Here is a 21,966-nt window from a genome sequence, read left to right as displayed (position 1 = left end):
ATGTCTCTCAAACCTCGACTTCACCAGCCTGTTTATGGTAATAGTTGTCACTTTGTCATCTGTCAACTGTTTATTTTATTACCTTTATAATACATGAATAAACAATTTTCATATTTTTGTATTCTTTTTCTTCTTTGTTTATTTCTTTTCTGACATGTCATTTCACAGGCAGTCCAGAAAAGTGGAAAGATATAGCAGCCAAAAACAAACTAGGAAAGGCCCCACAGCTGAAACGGAAAGGTAGGAGTGTTGATTGATGTGCAAGCATCTCTTATCATTAGTTTGATTCCAGATTTTGGAACACACCTCAAATATGACTTTTTAGAACATCTACGACAGTACCAAAAGCTATGTTGCCATAATTTACAGTATTATATATTTTGTATCTGTATTCTTAGCACTTTGCTACATACATACAGAATTTTTCTGGCATTCTCCACCATTGCAGATAAGCTCAATAGCAAGGACTAGAGGTGCTTTTCTGAACTTTAACACTGATTCTTTTTCAAAAAATCCTTATTTTACATTAACTCTGAAGATTAAAAACTCCAATAGATTACATAAATAGCTAGCTATAACAGGTAAATGATGCAAAATGTCTTTGATCAAATTGATCTCACTTTAAAATATAAAAGATTTGAGTTACACATTTATCATTGCATAAAATTAATGTAAAGACTGGAACTTTACTGTATTAATTTAATTTTTCTCAATTTGTATTGTCATTATATCTTTTAACTTTGATGTTACAGTAGTGGGGGTTGCATGTTCAAATTCTTAAGAAAAAGTGAAAAAAATAAAGATATATACTGAATAATAAGTACATTTAATTGTTTTGAACCTGTGTATTGAAATAAGAGCAGTGAGGAGGGATGAGATCCTCCCTTTGTCAGAAATTGCTTTATGTTATTTTGATTCACAGAGATGGAATGTACATCTGGTTACATTGTGAGAGCTTTAAAACTTCCATGAAAAGCACAGACCTCTCTATTTTCAATGAAAATGGACATTATGTAGCAAAACTTCAGCACTTTTCTTTAGCTTTACTGCTTCCACTCCCAGATTATTTTTTCCTGATCCAAAAGCAATGGCTACATTTTCCTTGAGTCAGATGACTCTGTTCTCACAACAATCCAGGTGCTTTTTCAATTTGAGTCTAAAAGATTACCTAAATGATGACTGAAATCCTTGCTATGATTGAATCACAGACTGTTGTGCCATGGAGATTACTAAAACCTTTTTTCCCATTGTTTTTTCTGATTTCTGAAAACTGATGTCCAAAGGGTTTGACTCTTGGTAATTCAGCAATGAACCCAAGGAACAAGAGCATAGGGAAACATGAATTGTACTGCTTCTTTTGACATCTCCTTGGCACATGTTGTACGTTTCTGTTTCCATAAAATGATTCACTAGTATTAGATGTGAAACAAAAATATTTCAGTAAGTCTGAATGCTGTAGTTCAGTATTCCATCATTGATGTAATATTGCATTAATGCCAAAAGGTTTTGATAATAGGGCAGGCAATGAATTTTCCTTTCAGATATTTCCCATCATTGGGAAACTTTGCCTGGAGCTAACAACCAAACAGTCTCTTTTTGGCCCTGATGTTTTAGGGGTGTGCTGCCATGTCTTTCCAGAAGGTGTGTTTTGTTCTGTGTCCATATAAAAATTATCAAAGTATGCTTCTTAAACACTGTGCAGAAAATCAGATGTTGTTCACACAGCAAACTCTGACCTTACAGGCTAAGAGAAAGTCGGTTGATCTACCTAGTAAAAGCCAACAGTATTTTGAACTTGTACAAATGTGCTACTTTAAATTACAAATGACCTACTTGCAGCTGGATAAACAGTGCTTATCCACTATAGTGAGTGTGACATTTCTCTGAGTGGCTAGGGCATTTCACTCTCTTAAGCTCTCCTCAGTGATCTGCTGCTTCTCATCTTTGTTCTGCTTTCTTAAGCCTTTTCCCTATAGTTATAGGTGCCCATACTCACTTTAAATGTTAGGGTTCCAAAGGTGTTTGATGCTTTACACTCTGAGACTGTATCTGTGAATAGCACATCAAGTACCCAAAATGTTCTGAAACAGTGCTAAGTTAGATTTCAGGGAACGTGATTTATGATATTTACTTAGATATGAATATTAAAAGTGTTGTGCATATTTTGCATGCACACACAGATACTTGCATGCACACACACCCTCCCTTCCCTCACCCCAGTACAAAGGTTAAAGGTCTTTTTCCTTCTTTGAATTCTGGGAAAAAACACAAGCAACCCTTTGGAAATAGATACTTGCTGTCCAGTGGCCTCGTGCAATTATTGCGTTAGCACAAAGGGAGTACTAAATTTAATAAAACATAAATGTGGCATTTTATATTCCTCTTGTACCAGTGCAGGAGAATTTATATAAATTGTGAGTAATAATCATAAGTGGTTCTTAGAAAAGTGCTTTCCATTCAATAGTTTTTCACAATGACTTTATCAAAAAAAAAACCAAAATGACAAAAAACCCAAACCACGACCAACCAATTAATTAATTAAGCAAACAAAAAAACAAACAAAAGAAAATAATTTCCTTATAGCTGAAGGTAGTTAGAGAAATTAAATGTAAGGTCTTATAAGTTGATGAAGTATCTCGACCTGAGTATGTGAATATGGCATAGACCAAATGCAAACTTTTTCAAATCCATCTTCAGTACCTACAACTTAATTTGTGTTTAAAATTCAGATTATAAAATATCTCTTTCTTTGCCTTATTTGCTTTTATCTGAATTTCATTTGCAGAACACATCAGCAAGGAAGTCCCACGCAGTCTCCTCCTGCAGACACGTCCTTCAGCAGTCGTAGGGGAAGACAGCTACCACAAGTTCCAGTAAGAAGTGGCAGTATAGAGCAAGGTATCAAATAATGAGCTCGTGACAGCTCAAACTCTTTGATTTCTTACCTTTCTTTACTTTAAGTCTTCTTGCATAACTACATGTCCAGTGCTATAATTGTACCAGTAAAGCAATAGAAGAGAATGAAAGCATCTTTGTGTTTGGGAAATCCAGTGAAGTTTGACCAGTGGGTTATTACCTGTGGTTTAATTGCCTTACTTTTCTAGTACCCTTTCATGTTTAAATTTTCTGTTAAAGTTATGGTAGTTTCCAACATGTCTAGTATGTTATCAGCAAAAACAAAAAAAAACAACCCCAAAACAAGGGTAAAGATTTTGACAGTCTTACTAATTTCTTTTGTGGTTTATATTTATTGTTGTGCATTATTAACATAAATTAATAATAAATGTCACAGATCTGTTTTCCTACTGGAGTTCATAGTTCAGTGAATAAAGAATGAAAACAATTATCTTGGGAAATGTGAGAGCACAGGTCACCAGTTCTTTCTTGCTCAAGAATAAACTGATTAGGCAAAGAATGCTGTTCTTTTCTGAAAAAGACAATATAGACCTGATGATTATGGAAGATGTTTCTCACATACTAAGATCAAATAAGGATGTACATTGCTGTTTCCTTTTCTTGCAACATACTACACACTGAGAATGGGCTGTTATGGTAAAATGAAGTGGCACAATGGATAGTATTTGTACATTCATTTTTCTTCTGTGTCTAAAAAAATCTTGGTTTCTCATTGACTTCAAGCAACAACTGAGATTGCCACATACTACAAGGTTTTCTTCTTTGTGGAAATGAAATAAATGCTTATAATGATGAAATGAAATGAAATGAAATATTGTAGTGCATTGCAGAACTGTTAGCAGGTCACAGTCTTGAACAGATAAAGTTGCTGACCATAACCACCTTATCATGACAGATTACCAGTAAGGTTTTCTTGTATGATGGCTTGCATTAATCTGCAGTTGGCATTAGTATTAAGGCTTTGAGCTGTGATGGCATACAAACCCCTCAATTTGCATATATAAAATGTACTCTTGTTTTATGAATGTATTCATTTTGAATGAATAGTATACTGATATTAGTGCCTTTTACTAACTTTAAACTTTCTATTCAGGTCCTCTTGTTTTGTAGTGACTCTAATACTGTCTGAATTATAAACTAGTTACAAACTACATTCAGAGTTTCTATTTCTGCATATTAGCAAGTTGGGAGCTTTATAAGGAAATGTAACAAGTAATGAATTTCAGCTTTCTTCCATATTTCTACCTCAATTTCAGAACTTGGTACGACATATAAGATGAGTCAGCTTTTAATTTAATTTTAATTTAGCTTTCCTTTGCATATTCATATATCATCTTTCTGCTGGTCCTGGTAACTGGTGTCTGAGAGTGAAATACCAATTTATGTTTTGTTGAAGGCATGGAAAATGAATGTAGAACTTACCATGAAAATGAGTAGAAATGGGATGTGTACAGAAGAGGAAAGAAAAAATGAAAGTTGAGCTGAAGGCCAAAGCTACTCTAGGTTTATGAAGTTGTTGACACTGTGAATACTTGTAAAGTAATGCTGTTTCAGTGAAGTCCTGTTTACACTTGTGCTTAATATGTTTGCGCCTTATATATAAAATGTGCAGGTAGGATGCGTTGTGGTTTGCTTTGTTGCTACAAATTGTGCCGCCTCTGTCACTATGGCTGTTTTACAGCACATGGAGTCAGTGCTTAAAGAGATTTCCTTCTCTACACTGTACTTTGGTTTTGTCTGAGTGACTGATTTCGCTTCTGGGAGGGAGCTTTTCTTACCCACGTTTAATGCCCTGTTCAGGCTCAGCATGTATTTGCAGAGGAGTACTAAACTGAGCAGGTTTTATAAAACATGTTTAAAGAATTTTGTCAGTATTTGTTGAAATACATATGCTAGTATGTCTAATTTAATGTTACTGTTAGAAATTGAATTCACTAAGGCCATAAGACCACAGCACTTGATCTGATTTACAGTACCAGATTTTAATGTTAGTTTCACCTCTGTAATCCTTGTCAAATGAGTACTAGGGTCAAATGTAGTGACCAGAAGTGATCTGACCTTAATATATTATTGAACCCAAAGCATACTGAATTCTGTAAAAGATTTACATTAACTGTGCTTGGAGCTGGAGTGTGTCCTTAATGGTTTAAATTCATAGTCACCATAGACACAGAAGATGTCAAAATCTAGTGCAATATCCAAATGTCATTGGAAGTACTTAAAAATGCATTTTCTCCCTATATTTTGATGGTTGTCTTGACATCATGTATTTCAAGAAAAACCTGTATGATAAGCCATAAAGTAGAATTATTATAGTAAAGTACGTTCCATAAAAATCCTGTTGTTTTATGAGGGTCATATACTTATCTAAATATATACATCTATGAATCTAAGTACATACATATATACACTAAGTCAGTTGTACAAGGCATTGTGATTGCTGCAAAAAGATTGCATATTTGTATATCAAGAATGGGGTTCTTATTTGGTCTGTTGAACATTTTGAGAGACATAGAAGATTCCAGTGAAATAATTTTATTACTCTTTAAAGTCCTCATTATGGAATTAATGAGACTTAAGGAAGGAGCAAGAGACTGGTAGCAGTTTTCATGTAGAGAAACAGAGTGCTATTCTAAGTACTAATCTTTAATCTTTAGTTATCAATTGTAAGTGATCCTATCCATTCTAATAAGGCTTGACTGACATTGTATTTCAGACATTCCATTTTGTTGTCAAGTTTAGAACTAAACAAAAGGTTGTTTCCTTGTCTCTACCAAATGATGCATAGTCGCTACTCTGGTTGGCAGTCTGAGATTCAAAAAATTCAACTTATCAGAAAACAAGGTAGTTTTACAAGGTCCTGAATAATACACATATTTTCTTTAAAAAAAAAACAAACTCACAAGTAATAGTTACAGTGAAAACCAGAGTAGTGATCCTCATTCCATTACAGAAACAGAATTGTTACTACGCATCAGGAATGGAGAAACAACCTTAAATGTAGTGGAAAAGATTGATTTTAAGGACTAAAACCTTAAAACATTGTTATAAATCACACTGGCAAAAAATGTGAAAAAAGAACAGGCTTGTTGGTGATTATGTTCTGAAGGAGAGAGCAACTTTGTGTAGCTTTAGACTAGAGACAAGGTACAATTATTTTTACTTGAGACAATGCTAATAATAGCAGCACAAGGGCATGCAGACTTTAAAAAGTGATTGAAGTTAAGATTGTAGGCTTCTGTCATTTTTCAACAGTGTGGGTTTTTTTTATTATGGTCAAATTCAAGGAAGATATAGTTGTATTTATTCCCTTTGCAACCATGTCAGCAGTATTTCTTAGAGTGGAAGACACATTGAGATATTGTATTGAAAGGTCTTGAGATGTTTCAATATTGACATCTAGTCCTGTATAGGTGTGTCTTTCAAGACATCACAATTCAATAGTAATTTCCCTAACTCATGCTACTAAAGAAGTGGTTTTGATTTTTCTTGTATTAACGGATGATTTTATGAAAGGACCTAATGCTATGAAGAAGTTTTGGCTCAGTGACTAAAGCAGTGAAATTCTAAGCCATGGTAAGGACAATGGTGTATTCTCAATATGTCATTCTGTGCCGGGCTGTAAGAGATTTGCATCATTGTTTTTTTATTTGCATCATGTTTGAGTGGGACTGTGAAAATCATTAAGAGGGGTGGGGATTCTGCATTGACTTTGCTTTTCAGCTGTTTCTATAACAACTTCGTGATGTAGTTGCATGGTTTTTAAATTATACTTTCCCGTAAAGGATGCATCTGTGATCTTTACTCAGTCTGTCTGTCATTGCAGCAATCAAACATCATAGGAATTCTTGCTTTAGTAAGATTTGAGGGTCGGTTTCTACACTTTTTCATAATGGTTGATTGTTGTATTGATCAAGGAAGTGAATACACCAGTAGATATTAGGGATTATATTATTATTTTAGCAAGTAAATAATTTAAAAAAAAATAAAAATAGTTCTGTTGAAATTTATGAACCAGCAAGATAAATGTGCAATGGTTGTAGTATAGCAGCAATCTTTCAGGGGTAATTTGTGCAAAGCAGGTCTTACTCCCTCTATCTGCCTTCTATTTGGGTCTTCTTTGGGTTTTCCTTTTCATAGCTTTGACAATGTAGTTTCCTATTTCAGAAATCATACAATGAGAGTGAGGTTTGTGATAATAGCATTCTCTTTCCATGTAAAGAGCATCAGCAAACTTGGCTGAAGCAGCGTGGTTTTGTGTGTTTCCAGTGGCATCTGGTTACAGCAGTAGGGCTCACGTGGTGACTCCGAGCAAAGCAAACGTGTGTCCAGCATTAGGTGTTGCTGTACCTTAGCTGATGTTGGGAAAAGCTTTGTACAGCACTTGTGTGGAAGGTGAAGTGCACGTGTGTGTGTGTGTGTGCTGCTGCTGGTATGTGAGGAAAAGCTACGTGAAGACTCTGCCGACATTAAATGGGGATTACACGTATAAAATTCATGTGTGTGTTATTTGTGCAATGGTAGTGATGTCACAGAAGAACAAAGTGTTTTGACATCCAGTATTTTTTCTTTCAACAAATAAGAATCGGAATTCTGTACAGAAAATCAGTATGTTGTCAAATAATACATTGAGGTGCAATTATATTTTTATATTTAACCAACTTAAGATCCTGAAAGAAAAAGAAGTGCTAGTGAACAGTTCTGTGTTTGTGTACCTGATCATTGAAATGTCGTTGCAGTTGAGAGTATGGTTGTGGTAATGGTAAAAGATCAAACCCTTTCAGTCAAAAATTTTTTTCAAATCTATCAGTATAAAAATTAAGTGGCAGAAGAAAAAGAATAAGTCCTTTCAGTTTCAGATTCCAGTCTATCAATGTTGTTTGTTTTGTCTTCATGTTTCTGGATTTATTTTTAAATTACTAGATGGCACTACATATTTTGAGGCAGCTTGTGGAATCTTTACTCATGCTGGAGAATATTTTTCTTAGCACTGCTAACTTCCGCCAATGAGTTCAAGCCTCATAATTTTTCATTTTTAATAGTACAGTGATTTTTGAGTATTAGAGATTTCAGTTAATAGAAAATAAATTTGTAACACTCATTTCAGAAGAGGCTTCAAATAGTGCTGTGTGGTTCAGAAGTAAGAGCGATATTTAAAACCATTTTAAGATTTTTATGTCACTCATAAATTTGGGAATGATGATAATTCTCTAGAATTTTTTAGAATTCTAGAATTATATTCTAGAATATTAGAATACTTAAAGACTCCACAATCTGGTTCTCTGTAACATCATTGTTCCTGTTAATTTTAAAAGAAAAGTCATAGGCTTTATTATTTGTCATGGTTTATCACTTTAATTTTCTGCATTACTTTTACATATGCTGGAGTACTGCCTACTGTACATGCCATTGTCACATGTAACACATTTCTTTATCTAACTTCAATTTTGCTGATTTCTTTTTCTGTTTCCATCATTCCGTGCATTTAATTCATTGAAGAGCAAGAGAATTTTAACTCTCCCACAAAAGGTAAATATTTATGTAATTTTTTGCAAATGTTTGGCAACTGTTGATACTGGATTTTCCTTCATTATGCTCCATGCCTCTATATAGGTTGTAGTTAACAATGTTAAGATGCAAAAAGGTTGTTTTTCAAATATCTCTATGCTATCCAAGAGCCCTCTTTAGAATCTGAAAATGGTTTCTCTTGTGTTTCTCATGCTCCTATTGAAATACAATAGACTGGATTTAACAGAGGTAATGATGATATTTTACATGGTTCAGAAGGCTCTTGATTCAGTTAAAGTTCACACAAAGACTTACAATTTTTCCTAAACTGTTCTTGAGTTCTGCACAGTACATACTTCTAGTGATGCAGCCATGGTCCTTGGCAGCTGTGAAGAAAGTTTCCTAGGTGTGGGCTTAGGAATAGTTAAAGGTGATGATGGTCAGAAACTACTTTTTGTATGTAGAGGGCTTCTGAAGAATGAGCTGTGTTCTGCTTGCATGTCAGTCCCACATCAGAAAGTTATTCCTGCTGTAGGGCAGGTTTTAGGGGCAGACATACAGTGTTCACTTCATATGGATTTATGCCTTGCTGGTACCAGAGAATCAGTGAGCTCAAACAACAGGTATCTAAGGCTGTCCCACTAAGTGAAATCTGTATGCTGTTATGTCTCTGTCAAAGCCACATTGCAGAAAAGTCCTATTTTTTTTCCTTTTATCTGAAAGTAGAAATTATTTCAAAATCAAAATGAAGCTTTTAGAGAAAAAAAAAAATAAAAAACACCCCACCCTTTTAATATTAAAATCAAAATAGTATGCTGCATAAAATTTGCTAGCACTGATTAACCTTTTCTAACCTTTGTTCCTGAGTCCTGCTCATCTTGGCAAATTCTGGTCTGAATACAGGCTTGGGTGGGTTACAACTAAACTGAGTTGAACTTGAATCAAAGTATTTCCTGCAACTACTTTACTTCATGAAGGGATGAATGCTTAGGTAAAAATAAAGCAACTTCTCTACTGGGTATGAACTCCAACAGCCATATCAAACATACACAAGTATGTTTTCATGATAATGTTAAAATGAGATGAAAAAGAAATATGTAACTTAGGTGTTAGCAATTATATATTATTTTTGCAGTGTTTAGAATATACTATGAAATGTCTTAAGAAAGTTCTAAGAGTGGTTGATTTTACAAATTATTTCTGTCTCAGTATTTATATTTCTCTCAAACAGGACAGTACAAATCAATCTTACCTGTTTGTTGATTATGCCTCTGTCAAGATTTGGGCTGCAGTGGATGTTTTTTTTTGTTTAAAACAAATGGACTTTATGCAGACAAACTAGACTGTCTCTAACAGGTTTGTAAAAGAGCTTCTTTCCACAAGATTTGGATGGATCTGGCCTAATATTTGGGCGTGTGTAGAAGGTGGTGGGATATTTAGATGTACAGATTCCTCTGGCTCAAGGGAGCTGGTGGCAGATGAAACCCAGGGGTTAAAAAGAGCTGGACAAAAGAAGAGCAGCAGGAAGAGTGAAGTGCCAGCAAATCTGGGAGATCATAAATATCATAATTTGAGCTGATTTACACTAGTAGCCCACTGTAACTTTTTACAAGAGGTAAAAAGAACAGACAGTAGGTGATTTAGAGATGGGGGTGGGGGAGTTACAGGACGTTTTGTGAAAGGAGACATAAATATGAGGGAGAACATGTCCTACAGGAGTGAACAACACTGACCATATGAATCTGCAACAAAGCAAACATCTGTTTCATGTAATCAATGGAAAAGTTTGTAATCAATGAAGTCTTCAGCAGATTATGAAAATGCTGACTCGATTTGCTGCCAAAATCAGTGGCTTGTTGTTTTGGGTTTGGTTTGGTTTTTTTTCAAATTTTAAGAGGTCTGTGTTTGTTTTCTTGTTGTTTCCTTTTACATAGAAGCTTCTCTGTGGATCACCCCTGAAGCTCTTTGAGAAAGAACTGAATGTTGCATCATCCAGTTCAGGTTTCTGTATTGGCATATCTTCCTTCTGGAGTGAGTTGTTAAGCTCAAGATGGCCACTGTGCCTCTGTGTGTACTGAGAGATCCAAGCTCATCCCCCAGCTTGGAAATCTGACTGTATGCCTTGGTCATGCCTTAATTATGATTGGGAGGAGGTCCAGAGAACTATCAGCTCCCATGGAAAGGAAATCCATGCACACAAGCTTGACGTAGATCCAGCAGGTTCTGGCCAGGCAGAGCAGGGTTCAGAGCCATCTTCCTCACTATCTGCATGTTGCCATTATTTTTTGAAGTTGTTTATTCAAAGAAGTTGTAGCAAGTTCTTCATCTTGACAACAAATTGATTTTTTCAGTGTTACTTACCTTGTATTTCAAAACATTTGTCTGCTCATTATTTTGTGCTTTTTAAATTTCATAGTAGAGTTTGCTGTGAATTTTTAAAGCCAAGAAACCTACTGAAAGGATATTTTCTGTGTGGATACTGCAAAACTTGTCCTGAAGGATCAACAGAAATGAACTAGAGGCTCTCTGTTATTCTGAAATGGATCATCCTGGTCCAACACTGGTGACTTTTCTTTTCTGTGCCCCATAGCCATCTCTGCACTAGATGATTCTCTCATCTAAATCTTGTTGCTGCTTTATTGCCCTGCCTTTGTTATGGACATAAGTTTTGCCTAATTTCTTCCTCAGCTGCCACTTCTCAAACCAGATTGGTTTTTTAATTACTTTTTCTCATCTAATTCCTCAAACCAAATAGGGTTTTTTCCCCCTGATTCCTGTCCACAGAGCATCTAAGTTGCTCAGACAGATGAATCTCCTAGCTTTTGCTGTGTAGAGAGGCTGTGTACATGCTTCTAGACTACAGTACAGCTGTAGCTGTTTGTTACTGTTCAAATTTTCTTCTTAATATGAAGGCTGAAATGGAAGAGTAGGTCAGACATCTCTTGACTTCTGGAATAAGTGCCATTTTTTGTTCCCCTGCCTGAACCTGTTGTGTTTTCCCCAAAAGCACTGTTATTATAAGTTTATGAGGTAAATTCTCACTTCAGCTTCCTTTTCAGTACTTCATTATGTAAGAAGTGTTTGTGTCATTTTAGACTTACAGGCTTTTCTCTTAAAGTTTGCATCATAAAGAATGGATGTGTGACATATTCTAGAAATAGTTACAGCTATCTGAAATCTTGATGCCAATTTCTTCCTGTTATGTAGCTTACTCTGACATTTAATAGTGCAGGTAAGACTTGGAGGTTTTCCATGTCATACTCTTTGCCTGCACCTCCTCTTTCTGTCTTGAGCATCTTGAACAGAAATATGAAGTGCCTCAAGAGAAAATTCTGAGTTTGTTGCAGACTTCATCATTACAGAAAATGGTATGCCCAGTGCATAAGTTTTCTACCTTCTAGAAAAGCACAGTATGGTTATCATTTTGAATGTAATGTCACCAGTCATTCTGGCATTAAGCCCATATTTGGCTTTGAGCAAGGATGTCCTTTAGAAAGGTATTTTCACTTAATGACCGCAAGGGATGGAAATTTGTTCCTGGGATTAATCACCTGATTTTTTAAACATATGTCTTATTAATTATCTGTAGACTCTCTTTGGTGAATGTTCCAATATGGAAGAAGTGGATATGTAAAAAGTTAGAGCTCAGGAATAAAAATCTAGAACTAGAAAAGTAGCTACAGCATTTTTGCTGTTCCTTGCTAGTTCAATATTGCTGCTATTGTGATACAATCTTTATTTAAATGATCCCACATAAATTTCATACATTATCTTGTCAACTCATTAGATGGGTATTTAAGGCATTAGGTAATTTGAGAATTTTGCATGTAGTATAGAGTTTAGACCCCTTTTTAAACCTTAATGGAAGAACTTTGGACCTCAAAATTACTTCTGTTTCTTTTGCACTGGCCACTGCTGTTAGTAGCTCTCAGTGATTTTCATAGGGCTGGTCTGCTGTTGATGCTAATGCAAGTTTAATTTCTTTTAAAGTCATATTTCTTGAATTGTTAGATTCATATTCTGTAGGTAACAGAAATATGCCATATGACACATTCTGTCTAGAAAAGTTTTATTAAAGAAAAAAGGAAAACCATCTGCCCTACTACATCTGATATATTAGTATAGTACATTGATTATTCTTGGGTTATTTTGTACATAATTGAAAAGGTAGACTATATTCTGAACATTCAGAACTTAGAAGTTCTAACTTCTCCCTCATTTAAACAGCATTTAGGGGTTGAAACATGCCCATAGTAGTTATCTGAGGATAATAATAAAGATGAGAGCTGTCAACTAACTAGTGGCATCAGATGTAACTCTATAACTCTTAACATAATAGTCATATATTAAAAGGAATATGACTAGCACATAAAATCTTAGTAAACAGGTAAAGTCATCAAAAATTTAGTGTCTGTATCCTTCAAGAAAAAAACAACTGTTAGTCTCTCCTAATTTTCTTTGAGGGTAGATTGAAGGCTGAAAATAAGATCTGTAGCTACTTTCTTTAATTTATTCCTTACCTCTTTCAAGCAGTGTCTTACGAAATTGCATATTTTAGGCTAGCCCCAGTTTTATTGCTGACTGTGATGCTACATGGTATGGAATGATCCCTCTGGTCATTGGGGGTCACCTGTCCCACCTTTTTCTTCTCACAGCCTGCTTGGGGGCAGGGGAAGCCAGGACAGGGCAAGGGGTCTGCAGCATGAGGAATAGAGAAGGCCTTGGTGCTATGCAAGCACTGCTCAGCAATTCCTAAAACACTGGTGTGTTATCAGCACTCAGTCACAACTAGAAGAACAGGCAGCTGTGAAGAAAACTGCTTCCATCCCAGCCAGACCCAGTACCCCTGGGATTACAGGAGTCAGACGGGTTTATAAATAGATTAATGGAATTGAAATACAACATTTTGATTCCATTCATATGTCTGTCTTTTCTCTCCTGCATGGCTTGATTGTTCATGTACATCATTGTTGTTAATCTTCACGTGGTTTATTAGTAGTAAGCTTTGGCTATTAAGTTACACTCTTTATTTTAGCAGTTTGATCAATGAGTTCTCTCAATTACTTTTACACTGATTGATCTCACATCTGAATCGCCGGCCCTTGAAGAAAAGAGAGTTACAGCTCTTTGAAATGTGACCTTTGACACCAAAGAATAACACATTGACACAACCAATATTGATTGTAGTTGTACCACTATTTTGAAACACTCACGGTAAATCTTCATTTTTTAATTCTAGAGCCACTCTAGAGCTTAAAGGTCTTGGGATTACAGTGCTTGTATTTGTAAATTACTGTGTAGTTCTGCCTCTCAAGACCTCCAGAAAAGCATTCTATAAATAGTAATGTCCTAAAAGAAAGTATAGCCATATTTTTATAGGCAGGCTAAGTACTTTTTATGTCAAGTTTTTGTTACCTGTGGTAACCAGCCGTGTTCCAAGAAAGCAATGTGATCATATGGTGTTGTTACCTATGGTTGTTACAGTTTTGCTAATGTGCTTTTGCTCCCGTGTTAGACTTTTTTCTTACTTCTCATGATTAACATGTAAAGGTTTTACCAAACTAGTCAGGCAGAGAAAATTTTCCATCACAGAACTGAGCTACGTTCAACATATGCTCAGATGTGCATGGTAAACAAACTGGAAAGAACACAGTTGGATTTTCTAGACTAGTTTAATGCAACTACATGTTTATAAATAAATTCACAACTAATTGGTGCTAAGTTACACTGTACTTCATGCACAAAATCAAATTTCTCCATTAGAGAATTTAGATTTACTTCACAGACCTTATTAATTGTTCCCACGTTCTTTGATGCAATCATTCATATATATATAAAGGAAAACCAGAACATAAACGCATTAAGCTTAAGGATTTAAACATAACAAAAATCAAGAATTACAGAATTAAGGTTGAATATTTACTCAATCTTGACTGAAGTAATAACTTCTGAAACAGCATTTCATTACATATTAAAATACTCTTTCCCAGGTATCATAAGTAATACAGGGTAACATATCATATATATTATTTACTATAGCATACATTTAACAGGCTAAAGGACCTAAAATTCACACAATGAAAGGGTAATATTTAGACTAACTCTAATCTGTGGACCATACACCTGTAGGGCTAAATTTTTAAAGGGGTCTCATTTTACCCTCTGATTTCATATCCTCAGTCTATTTCATGCATGTATGATAGGATTAAGATACCCATTTTATTACTTCAGTCCCTAACTGATCTATCTTAATCCTTTCATATCTGTCCTTAAAATAAGAGGCCATCTTTAAAAATTTCACCTAAAGTGCTCAATTTTGCCTTCAGATACCTCCATGCAACTTCCATTGAAGTAATTGGAGCTGTGCCTGCATATCTGATGGTGGAACTGGACTCATTGCAATTAAGGTACACATTTCCTGACATAATTAGTCATCTGGAATAATTGCTGGGCCCAGTGTGACATTCTGCATGTGCAGAATTTGCTAGATTGGACTCTGCATATGGGAGATTGAAGATAATGATAACTTTATTTCATGCCTTAAATTTGTAGTTGTAGCAGAATTTTAATGTAGTTTGTTTTACTTAATTTTCTTATTTTTAAATAAGAAATGTGGAAGGAATTCACAGTGATGCCTTTGTATATATTTTCATACCCAACCAGCACACAGACATTCTATCATTTCCATGAGCAAGTTACAAATGGTATGTGCAGGCACAATTGTGATTTGTGCAGTTGCTTATAGTTTAAAATATCCAATCCTGAGTCTACTGCTTTTTTGGTTTTTTTTTTTTTTTTTTTTGACCATGCACCTTTGTGCTGGCAAAGCACAGACAAAAAAATGGATCTGTAAATAATGCCACAGTGATCTAACAGCATAAAAGCCACACATGAGAACTTTAGTACCTCTTAATTGAAAATACATAGGGTACTTACTCTCCAGTAATTTAAAATTCTCTGTGTTTTGTGATTACAAGTTGATTACATGCAGCTTTAATATAATATAGGCGTCTCTCTCCTGTCACTGATCTGGGGAGGGGATCTTTGACTTATAAAAGTTTTATAGAGAGTAATATAAGTGCATGGTTGGCACAAAAGCAGAAGATTTTGTGGAGGTCAAATAAAATTAAATTTGTGACACATAAAAAATTCCAACTTAAAAGAAGTTTATCTGAGATGTTGTAACCTGTTAAACCTGTTAACCTGTTAAACCACAATCAATGTAGTGAATACTCATATGATTTAGAAGTTACTGATAAATATTTGGGTCTAGTTCTAGAACTGTTCAAAAGTTCCAGTTTTATGGTATTGATGTTACCTATATTGCTTTGAATTTCAAATGCTACAAAGTTAAAGAATAGCAGAATATATACATCCCTCTGAAATTTTTTCACTACCACAAAGGTTAAGTTCCTTGGAGGAAGCCTTGTCCCAGGGGCTTTTACACCTCTCTGTTAGAGCAAGGGTGTCTGCCTGTGGCAGGCACAGCCAGAATTAGTTGTTCAACCTGTTCAAGTTGAAGAGGATTCCCATTATGGCACCACAACTCATTGAAGGTGCAAACTTTCTGTTTTTAAAGAAACACTGCCAAATGGAAGTTGAAAACACAAGAACAAATAATTACTTGAGGTAAAGGTGATCATTACAGAGCAAAGTAGTGATTTTAAAGGAGATCTGGTTAAAAATACCAAAACTACTGGAAAAGAAATGTGTTTTTGATGTGACTGGTTAAATGGAGAAATTATTCCTCTCAAATAGTCTTAGCTATGTTAAACGGCTATTTTTCAAGATAGTAGGAGGCGTTAATTACTTTAAAAATACATTTCAATATCTGTTTCATGCATTAATTCTTAGAATGCTACTGTAATATTTTCTACATTTAAACAAACACATGCTTAGATGATCATGGATTTACATCCCCTGCATCCAGAATATTTAACAGGTGTATAATTCAGCCTGTCACAATTTTTTCACTCTTTTCATGTCTGTTGCACCAGCTTTATTATGTGTAGAAATTGGGATGTCTGCCCATTTTCAGGTAAAGACTCTCGCAGTGAAAGCGATTGATTTCTTGACATTAGTGTTCCTTTGTTCTGTGTTTACACCCTGCTTGTTCTACATGTTTGTACATTTCTTTGTTTTGTTGAAATGGAAATAAGCTAGAGTTGTTGCTAAACCATTTGTTTTTTCAAAGAAATTTTCTCTATTTTTAATTGATTTTCATTGTGTGTTTTTGCAGCAAGCTTAGTAGTGGAGGAGCGAACGAGACAGATGAAAATGAAAATGCACCGTTATAATCAGACATCAGGGTCTGGTTCTAGCCAAGAACATGAGCGTGAGCAATATACCAAGGTAAAGTCAGTAGTCTTGGAATGATATTTTGGCTTGAAAATTGAAGGCATAAACTTGTTTATTTAAAAATATTACATAACCTTCAAGAACACTGTATTTTACAGCCTGATAGAAATGTCTTCAAGTAATAGCTTTTTACCACCATTTTTGCCCCCATCTGTTGTGCATTAGACTTAGTCTTTGACATCAACTAAAATGTATCTGTAAAAGCCAAAATACTTAAAAATTAATTCAGGGAAGAAAGATCCTTCCACAGCTGTTAAAAAGAGACTAATCACATCTAGTTTAGGAAGTCCTCAGACTTCCAGTCCCTGGAGTTCAGAAAAGGAGGCCATGAAAGAGTTGGTGGGGCCTTGTTGCTGTCTGATATGTAGAGAGAGCTAGGTCCAATCCCAGATTGCAGATGTTCTCATATTTGTATAATTTTTTTTTGCATCCCAATAATGTCAGAGATAAACTATTTCTTTTCTTGAAGTACCTACTGATTACTTTGATTTCCTTTTCTAATAAAAGCATAAGGAGTTTCTGTGATAATGGAATATATTGAAATAACGTTAATGAAGTTGTATAGAGGGATTTTGTTTTCTTGATAAGGCTAAAATGGTAGCCCATAACTTTGTAATTTAAACTGTATAGAGTTCTAAACAAACTGATGAAAATGTCTTGCATATCTGCACTGCTGGTTACAATTCAAGCTGTGAGGAGCTGCATGCTCCTGGAGATACACGTTAAAATAATGCATAAGTGAGGTACTCATCTAAAACAAAATCAGAAATTTACTTAGGAATGGTTAAATAGGAAATTTGCCAGCTAACTTTTAATATGTAGCAGATTTGAAAGATTGGTTCAAGATCTTTTTGCAGTTAAATATGCAGACAACTTTAATAACAACTTAAATGAACAGTTCAAAATGAAGACGAGAAACAAAGCTTTAGGTCCTCAGTGGCCAGTCTGTGGGATATCAGTGCTGTTAAAAAAACTCAACAGCTGGGGTGGAAATTTCCAATGAGATCTTCTGTCAGGAACAAGAATTTGTTTCATTAGAACAGCTAATTTACTATGAGGTTTTCTATTACCTTCAAAAGAGGTCCACTCAGAGCAGGAGGGTGAGATGCAGTGTTGTACTTCCCAACTGCTTAACATGTCAGAAAAAATAGTTAAAATAGGGTTGACAAAATTCTCATGAGAGAGAGATAATATGCAATCTGAGGACTTCTGCCATGATGACCAGAGATTTGTTCAGATTCAAAGGCCAGATTTCTGAGTTAGATTATATGTGCTTACAGATTGATTTAAACTTGTGTATTTGACATTCTGAAATTAATTTTTTAATTCTGACTCTCTAATATTTATTATAAGCATCATTTTGGCCCTTCAATATGTTTTTCTAATTTGATCAGCATAGATCCAATGTATGGTTAAATAGTTGTTAGAAAATATCAACCTGCAATATTACAAATTTCTCTTATTCTTAGAACCTTGAGTTTTCCAGGATCTCCTTTTGGTTTTAAATGCATGTAGAAATCAAAATTTAAATCATGATGAGTACTAAATCAAAAGAACACTGAAATTATACTATTCAGATTTTTTTTTTTCTAAAACTATGAGAAAAATTTTGAAGAAGCAAATTCTCTGTTGGTTGTTAAAGAGAAATATTTTTGGAGTGCCTTGTCTTCTGTATTTGTTTCCCATGCTGAAATGGTAGTAAGAAGAATTGCCCTGGGCTTTAAATGTTTAACTTCTCATGCATTTTCTACATGATAATGTTGGAGTCCTAGATAAGATGGTCCAACATAGAATTAATTTTTAAGTGCTGAGAAAGAATTCTATTAACCCATTCTAACACACCAGGATATTCAGTGATGGTGATAGTCATCACTTTAAAAATGTTAACAAACCAAACCTTATGCTACTGTCTTTCTCTATCCTGAGAAAATGGTGAAAGAGTCAAGAGAATAATGAAGACAGATGAAAATTTGGACAGCTCCAATGAAAATGTAGTACATCATCTAATGAAAATGTAGCTGTTGTGGTAAAGCTGATGACTGAGATTTCTTAGAACCAAAGACTACCCAGCTTCTGCTGCCAAAATTTGTGAAGAGTCTTTGAAAGCTGCAGAAACAAGACTTACTTTAAATAAAAAAAATAAATATTAAATGGTAATTATACCATTCTGGAATAGTGAAAAATAAATATTAACTGACTGTTAAAGAAATAGCAATTGCAAGTAGAGTTTTTCCCTCTTTAACCAAAATGATTCTTTCTTTCCCAAATAGCAGTTTGCCCACTGCTCCAGAAAATAAATACATTTATTTGAGAAATTATACTGTGCTGAATATTGAGAAACAGTCCATTCTGCATTTCAGAGCAATCAGCTCACATGGATTTGATTCTTCCAATATTTTTGCATTTTCAAATATGCCTGTTTTATTACATATGAAATTCTCTAAACCATTCAAAAATTTTCCTTCAGTATGAGATCATATTTACAATGGTTAATTATGCATTTACAAAATAATTCTTGAAAGTTAAATAAGTTTTCTCTTTTATTGAAACAAGCCTTTTTTGTGACTGGTCCTTTGCAATTTCCAGTCAATTTCTGATGCATTATAGTTTTGTAATTTTTCCCACTCAGTTTCTCAATTTTCTAGTTTCAGTAAGCAAGCAATAGTTTTTCAAGCATATACAATGCAGGGTTCGATTTTGAACATCCATTAATGGATTTGAATAGGTAACTGTCTGCCATGCAACATTTGTATATTCTTCACAGAGCTCACATCCTTATTTCCTCCCAGTGCAGTGGAAAGACTCCCTAATTTATGGGGAACAGTCATTTCTAACATGATAAAAAAAAAAAAAAAATAAATTAAAAAAAACAGACCTCTGAGAATTTGTCAAAAGTATTTAAAGAAGAACTTTAAACATGCCTGCCTTCTTTCTTATATGTTGGTTAGGCTGTAGTGGCTAGTGTGCACATATTTGTGCTGTTTCAGTACTTGAGAGAATCAAAACATTTGGTGGCATAATTTCAGATGTTCACAGAGGTGATTTACAGTGTAACTCAATTAGCCTTTAAATTCAAAATACACTTAAGTTTTTTCTTATTCCAGATGCCACACATAGAACACAAACACCATGCTGCAGCTGCTCCTCCTTCCCATTTTTGGAAGTTCTGTTTATTCAAGAGAGTTACTGATTAGAGCACTGTAGTATTTACTTAAAAAGGATATCTGTCTATATTTAGATGCACTACAGCCTTAAGACTGTATGTGATTGAAAAGCATTTAGCATAAAAGTGTAATCATGGCATTTGTTCAGTGGCACTGTGGATTTAACTCAATAGTTACTGTCTTAACTCTTGTATGTTTACAGTTAATTTCTAAAGCAGGGGCTGGGTAGGATACTTGGGCTGATAGGAGGCTTATTAAGTAAAGTTTTCTGTCATGCTGGGTAAACATCTAGGGCTGTATATGGAAAATGCTTTGGGACATAGATGTAGCATCTTCTTTTGGTCCCCTTCACCCACCATGAAGAAGAAGTTCTATATAGTATTAAGATGGCAGTCACTCCAGTACTGGCTGGATTTCACAAAATTTAGCGGGTTCTATTCATTTGACCTGTGGGCTTCACTGCAGTTTTCTCATGGTTTGACTTGCTCATTTTTACTGTTCCCTGTTTGGAAGCTGAGCAGTGTTCATAGGAGTTGGATGCAATTATAGGAGGAGCTCTTTAGAATCACTGGTGCTTGGCAGGCTCTGGACCATGAGCTGCTCCTAAGACAGAAGTTGGTGGGAGTCAGTGATGAGCCCTGAATACCCTAAGGTGCCAGCTGCTGGGCTGTGAGTGCCAGTGGCATTCAGAGGAACCCTATGGGAGCAATCATAAAACTCAAGGTGCTTTGTGCAGGATTCAGTGTTTTCTGACAAGATTCCTCGTTAAAGTGCCTCAAAAGATAGCTGTGGTCTCGAGACTTGTATAAGTCCCTGGAAGAATCTGTGCATCTGGTCGGGATTTCTCTTTCCTCGTGTTAATGACTTCATTTTAAAGCCCTTTTTATTTTCTCATTTCATTTCCTAATTCTAAGCACATAATGAGGTATATATTAGTCAAGGTTAGTCACCTGGGACTTTTTTTGTAGTCTAAGGACAGCATACTCATTTAATTTTCAGAGCTCTGAACTCTTGTATTCTTCATGGTTTTGGAAATTAAATCTAGAAATATAAATACTTTCATATTATAAATACTTTCTAATATGAGAGATAATACAATTATAATGGACGGTTAAATGACTTTTAAGATGTGCCTTATAACAGTAAAATTGCTGACACTGTTAATCATTAAGGAGCTGTAAAATTATTTGTGAGGTACACTGTTTTGGTTTGTGTCTATGCTCTTCCCACTGATGTTAACACATCTACAGTTCATCATACCCCTTTTTTCTCCTTCTGCTGGTGTGCAAGAAGCAAAAGCTCCATAGGTGGTAAAGTCAATGGAAGAACTGCATTCCACCTGTTCATAGACTTCTGATTTTGTAACTCAGGCAAAGACAGTGCAGATATTTTGGCATTTGAAACTAGTTGCTATTAATGTTTAAAAAAGCAGACCTACTCTTTAGTAATTGCTATTGAAGTTGCTGCAAACTTCAGTGACTCTCCTAATGTGATAAATAGTGCAGCTTGGAAAAGAAATGTTACATAAGCTTTAAGATATAGAGTTGAAAGAGAAGTGATTGCACTGAAAATATATTTCATTTTGAGGCTTCAAAATGCTATAATGTTTAAATATAACATGTCAGGGAAACTTATTGCAAATATATGTGCAGTTGTAAAGAGCAGCAGTTTTCTGCTTTAGAGGAGAACTCTATCGTATTATTTTTGAGCCCAGTTGGAAACCTGCAGGCATTACTGCATTGCAGGTACCTTTTAAGAGGGTCTTAGCCCATATTATTTTTCTCCTGAATGATACATTCAGGTGTATTGCAACAGTAAAATATTCTCATTTTAGTGAGCACCGCTTTGTAGAAGAGTACTATTTACTTCTCTCTATATTGGAATGAAAAAAAGTTTAACTTAAAAATTGCTTTCATTTTGTTCATCTGTTAGCTGAGATGACTGATTGTCAGACTGTATCAGAGGAAATCAGTAGGAAAACTTGTATGCCTCCTGTTGGTGGCATTAATTAGAAGTTGGT

At 35.0% G+C, this 21,966-nt stretch overlaps 1 protein-coding gene across 25 annotated transcripts in view; it reads left to right on the top strand.

The window, feature by feature from the left end:
- RIMS1 (regulating synaptic membrane exocytosis 1) overlaps positions 1–21,966 on the top strand; it is a 302,405-nt gene that overhangs the window by 219,195 nt on the left and 61,244 nt on the right. For 11 of the 25 annotated variants that reach the window (XM_015620669.1, XM_033512971.1, XM_033512967.1 and 8 more), the window contains 3 exons: positions 169–240; positions 2,786–2,898; positions 16,664–16,776. In XM_015620669.1, coding sequence (XP_015476155.1) covers positions 169–240; positions 2,786–2,898; positions 16,664–16,776 — 298 coding nt within the window. Of the gene's footprint in view, positions 1–168; positions 241–2,785; positions 2,899–8,415; positions 8,505–16,663; positions 16,777–21,966 lie in introns of those variants that run through there. The other 14 variants (XM_033512981.1, XM_033512977.1, XM_033512974.1 and 11 more) reach the window with 4 other exon arrangements.

Source organism: Parus major, chromosome 3 (assembly GCF_001522545.3).
Source record: "Parus major isolate Abel chromosome 3, Parus_major1.1, whole genome shotgun sequence".
Taxonomy (NCBI): Eukaryota; Metazoa; Chordata; class Aves; order Passeriformes; family Paridae; genus Parus; species Parus major.
This window is presented reverse-complemented; position numbering and strand designations above follow the sequence as displayed.